Source organism: Balaenoptera acutorostrata, chromosome 1 (assembly GCF_949987535.1).
Source record: "Balaenoptera acutorostrata chromosome 1, mBalAcu1.1, whole genome shotgun sequence".
Classification (NCBI taxonomy): domain Eukaryota; kingdom Metazoa; phylum Chordata; class Mammalia; order Artiodactyla; family Balaenopteridae; genus Balaenoptera; species Balaenoptera acutorostrata.
Genome location: NC_080064.1, coordinates 9,440,538 through 9,454,505, shown reverse-complemented (window position 1 = coordinate 9,454,505; position 13,968 = coordinate 9,440,538). Strand labels below are relative to the sequence as shown.

Below are 13,968 nucleotides of genomic sequence, written 5' to 3'. Positions count from 1 at the left end.
AGGTTTTCCCATCTAAGACGTGAGGAAACTGAGATGCTAAGAAACGTGCCTGGTTATATGTTACAGAGAGCTGGTGAGGGGAGAGGCAGGACCCAGGTCCAGGCAGTCTGGTCCCAGTCCTCCTGTGCCGCTGCTCTATTATGTCTAAAGCCTTCTCCCTCCCACCAAATTGTGCTCTGAACCCACCCCGTCCAAGAAGCCGTCCCCATGGACCTGGAACCCTTTCTCTCGGGTTCTCTGGCACCGGCATACCCTGGGCCCCTCTGCCCGACCACCTTGTGAGTGCTCCCCAGCCAGCCCTCCCCCCGGCCTGCCCCCGGCCCGAGGTGGCCGCCACTCACCTCGTAATCCACCCCAACCCGGTTCAGGGCAATGTTAATGGTGAAGGTGGAGGCGTCATGGTGTGGCATCAGCGAGGGTTGCTCATCAGGCTTGTAGCGGACAACAAAGGCCAGGTCGAACTGGGCCTGCGTCGAGGAAGCGGGACAAGAGAACTGGAGTTAGAGAGAGGCCCCCGAAGGCCAGGAAAGGCAGGGGTGCACAGAAGGGGCCCCTCATCCAGTTGCTGGAACGTTGGCTGGGAGGGCAGGTCTGTTTATGCTGTGTTCTCCAGTGCGTGGCACAGAAAAGGTTCTCAGTTAAAATGTGGGGAGGAAGGGAAGGAAAAGAAGGAAAGGGAAAGAAGGGGAGGACATGGAGGAAAGGAGGGAAGAGAGGGAGAAAGAGAGAATGGAGAGGAGAGGAGGGGAGAAAAAGAAGGGAGGAAATGAACTTAATCCTCACGACCCGTTCTGGCTGGTGATTCCTTGAGGGTAAGGCCCAGGCACACTCAAAGCAGGTATTTGGAGAAAACCATTTAAAGAGGAGGTGACTGAGAGAAGGAGTGCAGAAGCCAAAGAGACAGTCAAAAGACACACGAGGCAGGAGCTAAAGGAATGGGCACGCTGGCCAGCTAACTGGGGGCTTGTTTGGTGGGCTAGCATAGGAGTCACTGAGGCAGGATTTAAGTACACAGAGAAAGATGCAAAGGGGTGAGTCAGAGGCTAGAGGCCCAGTGGCCTTCCATTACCCTAGACGCCTCCCGGGGCCCCGCCTCACACCTGATGGGAGGAGACTTCAGTCCTGGAGACCAAATATTCCGTCACTTCTCCCCCAGGCCAGGAACACCCTGCCCCCCACAAGCCCCAGCCACTCCACCCCAAGCCCTCATCCTGGCTGCACGCCAGGCACGCCCACCCTGGTGTAGTAGCCCGGGTAGAGTTTCTCCGTCATGGGGGCGATGTACTCCACCAGGAACTTGTGCCACTCCCGCTCAAAGCTGATCTGGTTCATGTGGATGTCTATGGTCGGCACGTTTTCGTAGCCACCCTGGATGCGGTTGTCCTGGAAGTGACCAAGGAGAGTGTGGTAAGCCGAACTCTAAGATGGGCCCCCCCACCCCGGAATTCCAGCCCCCTGGTGTACAGGCTCTGTCTAATCCCCTCCGTTTGACCTGTGAACCTGACGGGATAAGGTTAGGTTACAGGACAAAAGTGAAGGGGTTTAGCAGATGTAATTAATGTAACCAGTCTATTGACTTAGGGTTAATCAAAAAAGGAACTCATCCTGGGTGGGCCCTTCAAGGAAGATCTTGAAGAGGGAGACTCTGTGTCCTGCTGGCCTGGAAGGAGCAAGCTGCCTGAAATTCTATAGCTGCAAAGAAATGAGTTCTGCCACATGAGCTTGGAAAAGGACCCCAAGCCTCAGATGAGACCCCAATCCCGGCTGATACCATGACTGCAGCCTTGTGAGGCCCTGAGCCGGACTCCCGACCCACAGAAACTGGGAGATAATAAATGGGTGTTGTTTTAAGCTGATACACTTTGTGGTGATTTGTTACACAGCACAGGAAACCAATGCAGAAGGCCACAGGTTAGCTGGGGCCCTAGCAGCCCAGGGCTGGCCCGGTGCGTGCAGCACGAGAGTTCACCAGACCCCACACATGCGCTACGCGAGTTACTGGGTTCTGCAGATGAGCTCTGCCACCAAGCATGTAGATTAGGCAGTAACCAGAACCACTGCTTAGTCAAGCTGCCAGCCCAAAGGTTAGCTGGTCTCTGAGGCACGTAGGCCCAGGGGCTCATGTGCTTTTAAATATGGTTCCTGAACTTTCCAAGACGTATGAATTCCTCCTTCAGGGAATGCACAGCCTGTCACATCCACCACGCCCCTTGCTTCTGCTGTCTGGTGAACTTGGCACTGCTGTCGCTTCCTAATTCTTCTGCGTCCCACACTTGCTCATTCCTCCCCCATCTCCATCCATGCCTGATCTGGGGAAGGAAGCTAAATCATTCTAATCAGAAACCAGGAACTGGAAAACTTGCAATTTAAGCTCAAGGCAGCTCAAAGTCACCTAGCGGCAATGGCAGCTTGAGGACCAACGCCCCATCCCATTTCTCAATCCCTCTACTCCTAAGTGCCCGCAGGCACCCCTGCCAGCGCCCCCATCTCCAAGAGTCCCAGAGAGGTTGGCTGGCTTGCCAGGAAAAGAGCCCAGCGGGCAGGCATGGGGGAGGGGCAGCCTCCGCCAGTGGCAGTCCAGGCATCTGGGACCCCTTGTTATCTTGTTACCCTGTTATCTCCCAGAGACCACCGGCCGTAGTGCTCCATCTCCTCCACCAGCTCATCACAGGCCGTCTCCGTGAAGATGGGGAACCAGTAGACGTCTGGGCAAGGCTGAGGAGGGCGGGGACTCGGTCACAGGGTCCAGAGTGGCCTCACCGCATTCTCCCCCTACCCCCGTGGCCCTCTGCACAACCCACCACAGGCAAGGCCCCTCATGTGGTCTATGCCCGGTCCCACACACTCCAGTTTGTGAGCCCTCCATGTCCCCACGAGTGTCCCCAGGGAGCAGGGGCTCAGGGAGCTGCTGAAGGGAGAAGGAAGCAGAGCTCAGAGCTGGCTCTTCTCAGCCAAGAGCAGCCAGGGCCAGGTCCAGGAAAGGGACATGCGTGTCCCCAGTGTCCCCAGGGAGCAGAGGCCCGCAGGCTCCGGGAGAAGCAGAGAAGCATTTGTTTCTCATCCTAGGCCCATGGTCCACAGTTGAGACCACATTTGGGGATATTTTCTCCTTTCTTGTTCAGGTCAGGGAGGAAGCGTCAGGCACCCCCAGGCCCCTGCAGACTCCAGCTGGAAAGTGCCAGCAAGAGGAGGGGGCCCATCCCACTGTCCACTCCCTCACCCCAAGCAGTGCCACAGCATAGAAAGGTGCCTTCTCCCCGCCCGGGTCGGCTGGCTTTGTTCCTCTGCTGTCTGTCCCTCCCCCTGCAGCAGGTGCCGGATGTGAATCCAGCAGCTTTGTTCCCAAAGGGCCTCCAGTCCTTACCATCTCCACCATCTTCCCCGCCAGGGCCTTGGTGTAGTTCTCGTGGATGTACTTCTCCTTCCAGTCCTGTGGGGAGTGGGAGAGGTGGGGTTCTCGGGCCTGCCTGGGCCAGCTGGGGCTCACCCCTTGTTCCACTGCATGAGCTGCTCCAAGATGGAGTTCTGCCCCGCAAGCCCCCTGCGGGGCGCGGCGGGGGGAGCCGGTATGTGCCTATGCCACTGGGTCATGTGAGCTGATGGGCGCACAAGTGTGCCTGCAGGAGGGGGTGTCTGCGTGTGCGTGTACACGTGTGTGCATGTGTGTACAGGTCTGCCTGCAGGTATGTACATGTGCCCACATCAGCCACAAGCTTGCAACGTCTAGGGATGCTGTCACAACTTTCTCCTCCTCTGATCATCACAACACCCTCAGAGGTGAGGCAGGCTGGGATAGTACGCCCATTTTAGAGCTAAGATAACTGAGGCCCCAAAGGTGGAGAGGCTCAACTAAGTCACAGCTGATGGAGCACAAACCTCGGCCTCTGACTCCTGGTCCCTCCTCCACCAGACGGCGCTGCCTCTGGAGATATTCTCCTCTCCCCACTGAAATCCTGCCCAACAAGCCCCCTGGGGCAGAGGGAGGCGGCGGGGGTGGGGGTGGCTTGGGGTCCCAGCCAAGGTCGGGCTGTGAGAGGGAGGCTCCTCAGGCCACAGGATCACTGGGGTCCCCTCCGCTCCCACCCCTGCCCACCTACGAAGGGCCTCACCTCGGGGTTGCTGAACACCTCCCAGAGGTCGTTATGGAGGTGGGTGGTTTGGTAGCTGTCCAGGGACAGCAGGTGGCCGAAGGCGTGCCGGTTGGTCAGGAACAGGAACACATCCTGGGGAGAACGGGCCGGATGGAAGACACCCTCCCCCTCCCCTGCGCGTCCCCAGGGGCGGGGTGGGGGGCACGACTGCAGCCTCCTCTGCCCACCAAATTCGAGTTCACCCCATCTCCCCAGTGCCTGGATGAGGCCTGACACTGGGGATGCAATCAAGGAAGACTTCCTGGAAGACTGAACAGGAATGAAAGAATGAATGTGCAAAAGAAAAGGATGGTGTTCTGATCCTGGAGTTAGTTGTGGGCACAGGGGAAACATTACCCTGCCATCACAGTTTCAAAAATAACCACAAAATAATATTGCGTGGGGCACGGGGATAGGGTAAGGGCATCTTGGGCACATTACTTGGAGTAAAGGTGGAAAGTTTTAGGTAGAAAGTTTTCTTTAGGCTCTGTCGAAAACGTAAATAAAAGAGGTGGTGTGAAAACAGGTGGTGTGAAAAAAATGATCCTGCAGATCCCGAGGACCAGCCCTCATGCCCGGGGCCCCAAGTGCCCCCACCAGGGCCTGGCAGCCTTGAAGCAGCCCTGCTGGGATCTCAGAAGCTGCAGGGCCTACGGTGACAAGGTGGTCCATCTTCCCCGTCAACAGGGCCTCTTCTGACTGCCCAGCCCAGGCTAACCTGCTGCCGGATATTGGCACAGAAGGCCATGTCCGGGTCCAGCTTGCTGTGGTGGAATAGGTCCATCTCCTGCAGCTCAGCCCGCAGGGCACTGCCCTTGATCAGGTAGATGTTTGAGATGTAGGGCACGTTCCAGACGCCGCTAAGGGAAAGAAAGGAAGATGGAGGGGGCCACAGGCGATGGCGACGGGTCATAGTCTGGGGGTCAGGGGGAGGAGGAACGGGGAAGTCACAGGCTGGGAGGGCACGATGGTGGTGATTTGATTCCCCTACCCTGGGCACATGGGCCCAGGATAACTATCAGGAAGTCCTTCTGTGTGTCTGACTGCAGTCTTCCTTTCTTCAGTTAAACAGGAATTTGAGAGCAGCAGGACAGGAATACTGGGGAGGGCAGTGCTGTGAGGCTAAGAGGGAGACAGATGAGGGTGCCCCCCACCCTGCAGGTACTCACACACGCCGCCCCTGCACAATGTCCACGTAGTCCTCGGAGCGGGCGTAGTAGCCATCTGCACTCAGTGTCCCCCAGAAGTTCGACCACAGCCTCCCGTGGCGGGTCATCAACGGGGCGATGACATTCCTGGGGAAGGAAGCACCTCAGAGGGAGTCCCTCTGCCACGGGGAGGTTGGGGCAGACCCAGGTATGGGGAAGGGGAGGGAGAGTGCCTTCACCCTGCAAGCACCTCCCTAGGGTAGGGCCTGGAGCCGGGTCTGGCCCATCTAGTGCCAGCTCCCTCCCACAGGGCAGCCAGGAAAGGCTGGGGTGGGGGGTGCGGGGATGGGAGTCGGGGGGTGAGGCTGGGGTCTTGTAGCCGGGAGCTGGGGGACATCCTAGACTAAGGTAGCCAGGCTGGGAAAAGCCCGCGGTCATAGGTGAGGCCAAGGCGGGGGAGGAGGAGAAAGGCAGGGGAGGGGCTCCCACCCCAGGCCCAGGCCCAGGGGCATCGTGAGCCCTGGCTCCGAGGGCCTGCTTTTCCAGCAGGCACAGCCCACCCAAGCCTCACTTGTTCTGCTCGATTAGCAGCTGCAGGGTTTTGGGCTCGGTCAGGGCCACATCGGCATCCACGCTGAAGTAGTAGGTGCAGCCACGGTCCTGCCGGCACAAGTCCCTGCAGGGAGGGGGACACAGGGTCAGCGGGGACAGGGTTCTGGCGCCAGCCTCCCCACCCAGGATCCCAGAGCTACCCCGAGGCTGCGGTCCCCAACCATTGCCCATATCTGCGATCACCAGGTACCAGCCAAGGGTCTTTAGGGAGCTCAGGCCGGCCCTGCTGCAGGCTGGGACCAGCCACCTCCAGGTCCCTCCCAACTCTGAGACCCAACCCCTGGGCTACGGAGCTGTCAAGACAAGGCCCGGAGCCTGGCAAGTGGTGTCTAGTGCCCTGAAAACCTTGCTACTGGCGAGAGCAGGCCCACAGACAGGTGCCTACACTGCCCGGGGCCATGGGTAAACCGGTTCTGCCTTTCTGGAGGATAGTTTGGCAACTTGTACCCAAAACCTTAAAAATCTCATACTAAGTAAAGAAAGTCAGACAGAGAAAGACAAATGTGATAAGATATCACTTACACGTGGATTCTAAAAAAATAATACAAACCAACTTATTTACAAAACAGAAATAGACTCACAGACATAGAAAACAAACTTATGGTTACCAAAGGGGAAAGGGGAGGGGGAGAGATAGATTAGGCGTATGGGATTAACAGATACAAACCACTACATATAAAATAAACAACAAGGATTTACTGTCCAGCACAGAGAACGATATTCTATATCTTATAATAACCTATAATGGAAAAGAATCTGAAGCTGTGCACCTGAAATTAACACAATATTGTAAGTCAACAATAGTTAAATTAAAAAAAAAAAAATCTATGTTCTTTTTGTTTATCTGGTGCCGGGCTCAGCAAACTACGGGCCACAGTCCAAATCTAGCCCACTGCCTGGTTAGCTCATGAGCTAAGAACGGTTTGCTGTTTTTTTTAAATTTATTTTATTGAAGTATAGTTGATTTACAATGTTGTGTTAATTTCTGCTATACAGCAAAGTCATTCAGTTATACATATATATATATATATATATATACACACACACACACACACACACACACACATTATTTTTCATATTCTTTTCCATTATGGCTTATAGCAGGATATTGAATATAGTTCCCTGTGCTATACAGTAGGACCTTGCTGTTTATCCATCTTATAGATAATAGCTTGCATCTGCTAATCCCAAATTCCCAATCCATCCCTCCCCACCCCATCTCACAAGTCTGTAAGAACAGTTTTCCATTTTTCAATGGTTGGGGAAAACAAAAATCAAAAGAAGTCACATGAAAATCCTATGAAATTCAAATTTCAGTGTTGATAAATAAAATGTTACTGGAGCACTGCCACGCTCATTCGTGCTCCAATAGCCGGGCTGAGTGGTCACGGCCGAGCCCACAAAGCCAATGTACACAGATTTACTAGCTAGTCCTTTATAAAAAAAATTGCCAGTCGCGGATCTGGACTTTCTAATTCTTTTATAGTCAACACAAATTACTTGTTTGTTTTAATGATAAAGGAAAAAAAAATCAGAGATTGTTTCTCTAATTGTCAGCATTTATCTCCTCTGACCCTCCAGTCCTTCCCCTTTCTCTCATTTGCTTCCTGAATCCAAATGACAGCGCTCAGCCCCTCCCAGGAGCACCGAGGTTGGCTCAACTATTTCCCCATTTGAGAGATGGGAACACTGAGGCCCAGAGAGGCGCAGGACTTGCTGGAGACCACACAGCCTTCTGAAGCTGTCTCCCCGTCTGGTGCTCCTGATACTGCAGCCCCTCTGCCGCGACCCCCAACTCACACGCCCATGTTCCTGGCGTCCGCGTTCGCCACCCGCACCTCGGGGCCCAGCAGTTTCACAGACTGGTACTCGCTGCCATGCTCTGCCAGGAACTGCTCCACCTGAGTCTTATGTTGCTTCTCCTGGGGGTGAGGGGATGGAGGGTGAGGATGAGGCTTCACCCCAGGGACCACAGCACCTTCTGCTACTGCAGGCTGCTCTCCGTCATCCCTGGAACATCCCTGGCCATCTGCTTTCCCAGCCCCAGAACTCTGCCCACGCCAGACCTTCTGCCCGGAGTGCCCTTCCTGGCCATCCTTTGACCATCCTCCTCTGACCAGGCCAGGCCCACAGGCCTCTTAAGAGCCTCTGTCACCAGGACAGTGCCCCTCACCCCACAAGCCACACAGCCATAGTCGCTGATTCTGCTGGTCCAGGGTGTGGCCCAGGGGTCTGCTTTGCTCTAAAACGCTCCAGGCGATCTTCAAAGTGCACTTTGAAAAACAGTTTATACCTGGAGCCCCTGCACCGGGAAGCGGAAAGAGCAGGGTGTTTAAAAACAAACCCAGGGTTCAGAGAGAAGTCCAGCTCTGCTCTGATTAGCTGCATGAACTTGGACAAGTCACTTCACCCGTCTCAGCTTCAGTTTCCTCCTTTGTAAAATGGGAGGGCGATCATGCCTCCCTCACGGGGTCACTGCAAGGAGTCAACAAGTCAGAGCACAAAGTAGGTCCTCAAAGACTGCCTGGAACAGTTCTCTTTTTCTATACAAAGTCACAGTTCATGCGTGTGAGGTTTGATGTCTCCAGGGAAGCTGGGAGCCTCCCAAGGGCAGGGCCTACACCCTCCTCCTGTTTCCAGGTGGCACAGTTGAATGAATGTCTGTGACCCACGCAGAGCTGAGCTGAGTGGGGGACCACAGGTCCCTGGGGGTGGGGTGCAGACAGTCAGGGCCGAGAGGTCTCGGAAAGGGGTGACCCTAGACGGGGCAGCTGAGAAGACTCTAGGGAAGACAAGGAGCCTTAACAGCAGGTAGAATTTGGAGAGCGTATCTGGCTTCTCTCAGCAAAAGCTGAGAGGTGGGACTTTAACTGGCTGGGAAGGAGAGGCAGGCAAGGGAGGGAGCTAGTCCTCCTAGCCACAAAGTAGCAGGCCTCCAGGCCCTCCCCGATTCCTCAGAAGGTACTCAAAGAATGAAAACCAATTTGACTATCACCAGATCAAATCAGGAAAGACTGCCTGGAGCAGGAAGAGAAACAATGACAATGACATCAGCTGAGAGCACCTACTATGCAACTTGTTTAACCCTTGCAGCAATTCTCCTGGCCTGCACTAACATTATCCCTATCTAATAGACCTAAGAGATGAGAAAACTGAAGCCCAGAGAGGTTGAATAACATGCCCAAGGTCACACAGCTAATATAAGCAGTGATGTTGGGGTTCAAACCCGGCCAGTCTGACTCCAGAGTCAACCCAGCGACTGGGGATACAGCCCACTGCCCACTTCCGTTTGGCCCAGACAACCCTGGTTCAGTCACTTCCTCAGAGGTCTCAGGGCGTCTCGTGAGGCTGAGTCCTTGACCCAAGCCACACGGCGACCCCACCAAGTGCCTGCTACTCACATGGCTGTGAATGAAAAGCCGCAGCCGTTTCCGGGGGTAGTGGAGGCGCAGGAGCCGCTGGAAGAACAGGGACAGGAACGGCGTGGGCTGTTCGATGAACACGCCAACCAGGACCATGGGCAGAGCTTCATCCTGCATGGGGAGAGGGTGGCACAAGAGTCCGGTGATGTCCAGCTATTGCGCCACCGCTGAGCCCCGAGGATGGCCTGAGGGATCTGAAGCCACAGGCAGACGCTTGCAGACTTAGCAGGAAAGGGGCCTGGGCCGGGGCACTCCAAGCAGGATGTGCAGGTGGCAGAGGCCGGGACCGGCAGGGAAGCAGCAGGAGGCTGTCCCTGCCGGGGACGAGAGCAGCGTGAGCCCAGACTTGGAGCGAGGATGGGTTGACGGCACGCCGTCGGGAGAGCTTGGCTGGCATGGGGTCTGAAGTGGGCCTTAAATGAGGAGTAAGTTTCATGGGATGGGGAGAAGGCTGCAGGAGCACCTGAAGGACCAGGCAGAAGAAACCGGAACGCAGGCATCTAGGGGAAGCTGGAGCATGTAGTCTGAGAAGGTTTCCAGGAGGAGGTGTGTGGGTGAGGAGGAGGAGGATGGAACCCCAGACAGGGAGGTGACCCCTTTACCTCCCACCAAAGACAACAGAGTCTCCAGAATCCACCATCCTCCCCTCCCCGAGGGACGGAACCCCGGGGTCCAGCAGCCTCACCCCGATGCCCTTGAGGCTGCGCAGGCCCTCATCACACACAGCACATCCCGTCTCAAAGGTCCAGAAGCGTGGGATGTAGTTGCCCAGGTAGTTCAGCTGCAGCTGTGGGCAGACGGGGGGTCTGAGAGGAAACAGACTCAGCCCCCACCCCCGCCCCCCCCAACCAACAAGTCACATCTCCCTGGGCCCCTTGTGGGCCTGCACCCCAGCCTCCCCTAAGGGGCCAGGAATGTGGCTTTATTTGGGGTGGGACTTGGAGAGCATGTCCGTCCCCCTGGAGATCACCAAAGCCGCTCTGAGGGAGGGCGGAGGGAGGACTCAGCACTCTGGTGCTTCTTCATCTTTGGATCTCCTGGGAGCTTGTAAAATGCAGATTCCTGAGCCCCACCCCTGCAGACATTCCAAATGAGCAGCTCTTGGGTGGCATCAGGAAATCTGCATTTTAACACCCTCTCCTTCCCCTCCGTCCACGTGATTCTGACGAGGGTGGTCAAGGACCACACTCCAAGAAATGTGCTGTGATCTAGGGGCCCGTTCCCCAGGGGCCAGTTGGGTCTGGCCTGCTCCCCCGCCCCTTCTGTAGCTCTGGGAGCACAGGGAACAGTCTGTCCTGTTCAGGGCTGGCGAGGCCTCATGCCCTGGTACAAACATTCAATCGATGTTTGTTGAATGTAGAAACAAGCCTGCCCGGGAGTGGCAGAGTACAGATGACTCAGGGCAGCCCAGTCTGGGTCTGGATAGGGACAGGAGCCTCCTTTGTGGTCCAGCAGAGATGGACAGGGCACCACCAACCACCCCAGTAAGGAGAGAAGGCACCACACTGAACCCAGATGTGAGGTCAGAGGCAATAAGTGGGTCCCAGGTGGGTGGCCCTGACCCCAAGGAGAAGCGGTGGTGTCACAGTGGGAGCACAATTGGGATTCTGGACCCCCATCCCACTCTCCCCCGGGAGCTGGGGCCCCTCCCTACCTTGGTAGGCCCATTGCCATGAATCAGGACTGGGAGGGTGTCGTAAGCCAGGTTCCTTGCTCTTACTTGGCCCATTTCAAACTTGAGCACCACCTCATCTGGGGGGCAGAAAGCAGAGACCTGTCCAGCATCAGGCCCACAGGCCAAGCTCCAGGGCTGACAGGCTGGGCTAGAATCCAAAGTCTCCCCCAGTGAGGCCCTGGGCTAGTCACTTCACCTCTCTGAGCCTCAGTTTCCTCATCTGTAAAATGGGGGTTAGAGTGGGAGGATTCCGTGTCCTGCGAGTACTTAGCACCACGCCTGGCACATGGTAAGCATGGAATCCATGGCAACCCCTACTGTTTGTTGTGATTACTTATTAGAGCCGGAAGCAGAGGATGGGAGCAAGCAAAGACCTGAAACATCCTAGCTCCAGGTGCAGTTCAACCAGCAGGGAGGCCTGGGTCGGGCAGGGACAGATCCTGTCCCGGCGGAGAAAGCCCCTGCAGTAGGGTCCCAATACCCAAGCTCTGACCTGGTCAGTCTGCACGTAAGACAGCGGGTAGGACGCTGCCTTGCCTGACAGTTATAAAAGGCAGAAGGGCCTTTTCCCAGAGGCCTGAGAAGATGCCGGGCTGGGAGGCCTTTTGTGGCAGGTGATCATGTGATGGGAGCTCCTCTGTGCAAGCTCCTGATCCACCTAAGAGGTGGCCTGGACCCAGCTTCTTAACCTAGGTTCACAAACTCCCAGAACCCACAGGCCAAAGCGCGCAATGCTTCTGCACCTCCGTGGGAGGGGAGCTGGAGCTCTCCTCAGATTCTCAAAGGGGTCCATTTACCCCATTAAATCACCAATCAATGATCTGGCCCAAATTCTCTTTTCTAAGCATGGGAAAACTGAGGCCCGAGGGGTACGTGTGTGTGTCTTGCCTGAGGTCACCCAGCAAGATAGTGCCAAAGCAATGTCATCACCAGCCACCGACAGGACCAGGCCAAGAGCATTTGTGGTTTCAAGGGCCAAGTGCCCTCTCTGCTTCCGAAGTCATCCATCAACTCCCCTCCCTCAGCCCAGGAAGTCTTCACCTGGGAGGTGGGAGGGCAGGGGAAGGAGGTGAAGCAGGCTCACCTCTAAAGACCAGGGCAGGGATCAGGTACCCGCTGAGTGCATCACCCAGCTCCTCCCAGGCTGAGCCTTGGTGTCCGGCAGGCTCTCTGGAATGACCTCCTAGCCCTCCTTTCTCCACCCCCAGAGAGACACAGCTCTGCCCCCGGAGGACATCCAGGTGGTCTCTGGGGACCTGGGGATGAGGTGGGTGACATCCCAGCACAACAACCCAAGAGGAACCTCCTCGGCTCAGGTCCTGCCTGGAACCCTCATCTCCTTACCACTCCTCTCAGGATCCCCCTCCCCGTCGGGGCTGCTCACCCAAGGCTCCATCCAGATTCTGGAAGATACGGCAACGGTGGTCCAGGGTGATATTGATCCCCTCCTGCAGGAAAGAGGGCACCAGGCTGCAGCAGGGACAGGCCCTGGCAGAGGACAAGGTTCCATCACCCAGTGTGGGGAGTCTGTCCTCCCACTTCTGCCACTTCCTTTCCCCACACCCACTGACGTGCCCTGTCACATCAGGGCAGCTGGGAGCCCTGGGAAGGCCAGCCAGTGGCCAAGCCCCTGGGATCTACTAGTCTAGTGGCTCTGTTCACAGAGAACCAGGGACCCTCAGAACTGGAAGGAATCTAAGGAAACAGCTGGTTCAACTACAACAACAACCACAGTAATAACAAATGCTTGTTTAGCACTTTACTATGTGCCAATCACATCCTAAGTATTATATGTACATTAACTTAATCCACACAACACCCTTATAGATTTAAAAACAAGGCACACGGACTTCCCTAGTGGCGCAGTGGTTAAGAACCCGCCTGCCAATGCAGGGGACACGGGTTTGAGCCCCGCTCCGGGAAGATCCCACATGCCGCGGAGCAACTAAGCCCGTGCGCCATAACGACTGAGCCTGGGCTCTAGAGCCCACGAGCCACAACTACTGGAGCCCGCGTGCCTAGAGCCCGTGCTCCACAATAAGAGAAGCCACGGCAATGAGAAGCCCGCGCACCGCAACGAAGAGTAGCCCCCGCTCGCCGCAACTAGAGAAAGCCCATGTGCAGCAGCGAAGACCCAACGCAGCCAAATTAGTAAATAAATAAATAAAATTTTTAAAAAAACCAAACAAACAAGGCACAGAGAGGTTGGATAACTTGCTCAAGGTCACACACTTAGTAATTGGCTAAGCTGGCATCTGAGCCTGGCAGCCTGGCCCTGAGGTCCATGTTCACTGCATAATGCTGCCTCTTCGAGATCTGACTGTGTCTCATGGAGCCCTAGGCCAGGCCAAGTGACACTCTAGGCTCAGCCCTCATCCCACAGAGAACAGCTCCACTGTTTTGTTTTCGACCATGAGCTTCTGCTAGCATTGTCACTGGAGGCAAAGGGGAAGGAGGAGGAAGGACTGAGCTAACTAAAGATCAAGTTCATAGTTTCCACTGCACAAGTTCAATTGCTTCATTTCATTATTTCATGGATAACAAAAATCGAGGCTCAGAGAGGGAAAGTGAGTTACCCTACGTCACACAGCACAGAATAAACAGGGGTTGGGGGGGTAAGCAGGGAAGAATCCAGGAATATTGACCCCCCTCAAGGGCTCCCTAAATTTCCTGCCTGCCCAGAGGACACTGGCTGGCTTTGGGGCTACACTGGCCCAGTTCTACTGCCTCCATTCCCCTCAATGATCTCTGCTTTTTTTTTTTTTTTTTTTTTTTTTTTTTTAATGAGGATCTTGAATCAGATGCGTATGTTTGATTGATTGATTGATTGATTGATTTTGGCTGTGTTGGGTCTTCGTTTCTGTGCGAGGGCTCTCTCCAGTTGTGGCAAGCGGGGGCCACTCCTCATCGCGATGCGCGGGCCTCTCTCGTTGCGGAGCACAGGCTCCAGACGCGCAGGCTCAGCAGTTGTGGCCCACGGG

At 55.6% G+C, this 13,968-nt stretch overlaps 1 protein-coding gene across 1 annotated transcript in view; it reads right to left on the bottom strand.

Moving 5' to 3' along the window:
- The window catches only part of PLOD1 (procollagen-lysine,2-oxoglutarate 5-dioxygenase 1), a 28,214-nt gene that overhangs the window by 3,341 nt on the left and 10,905 nt on the right, over positions 1-13,968 (bottom strand). Inside the window, exons 6-18 of the mRNA XM_007169960.2 lie at positions 12,372-12,435; positions 10,967-11,064; positions 9,998-10,099; positions 9,292-9,423; positions 7,691-7,812; positions 5,850-5,954; positions 5,300-5,425; positions 4,849-4,990; positions 4,110-4,223; positions 3,365-3,430; positions 2,611-2,715; positions 1,237-1,383; positions 342-467 (exon numbers count right to left, since the gene is read on the bottom strand). Of these exons, the coding sequence (XP_007170022.2) occupies positions 342-467; positions 1,237-1,383; positions 2,611-2,715; positions 3,365-3,430; positions 4,110-4,223; positions 4,849-4,990; positions 5,300-5,425; positions 5,850-5,954; positions 7,691-7,812; positions 9,292-9,423; positions 9,998-10,099; positions 10,967-11,064; positions 12,372-12,435 (1,449 nt within the window). The remainder of the gene's footprint in view (positions 1-341; positions 468-1,236; positions 1,384-2,610; positions 2,716-3,364; positions 3,431-4,109; positions 4,224-4,848; positions 4,991-5,299; positions 5,426-5,849; positions 5,955-7,690; positions 7,813-9,291; positions 9,424-9,997; positions 10,100-10,966; positions 11,065-12,371; positions 12,436-13,968) is intronic.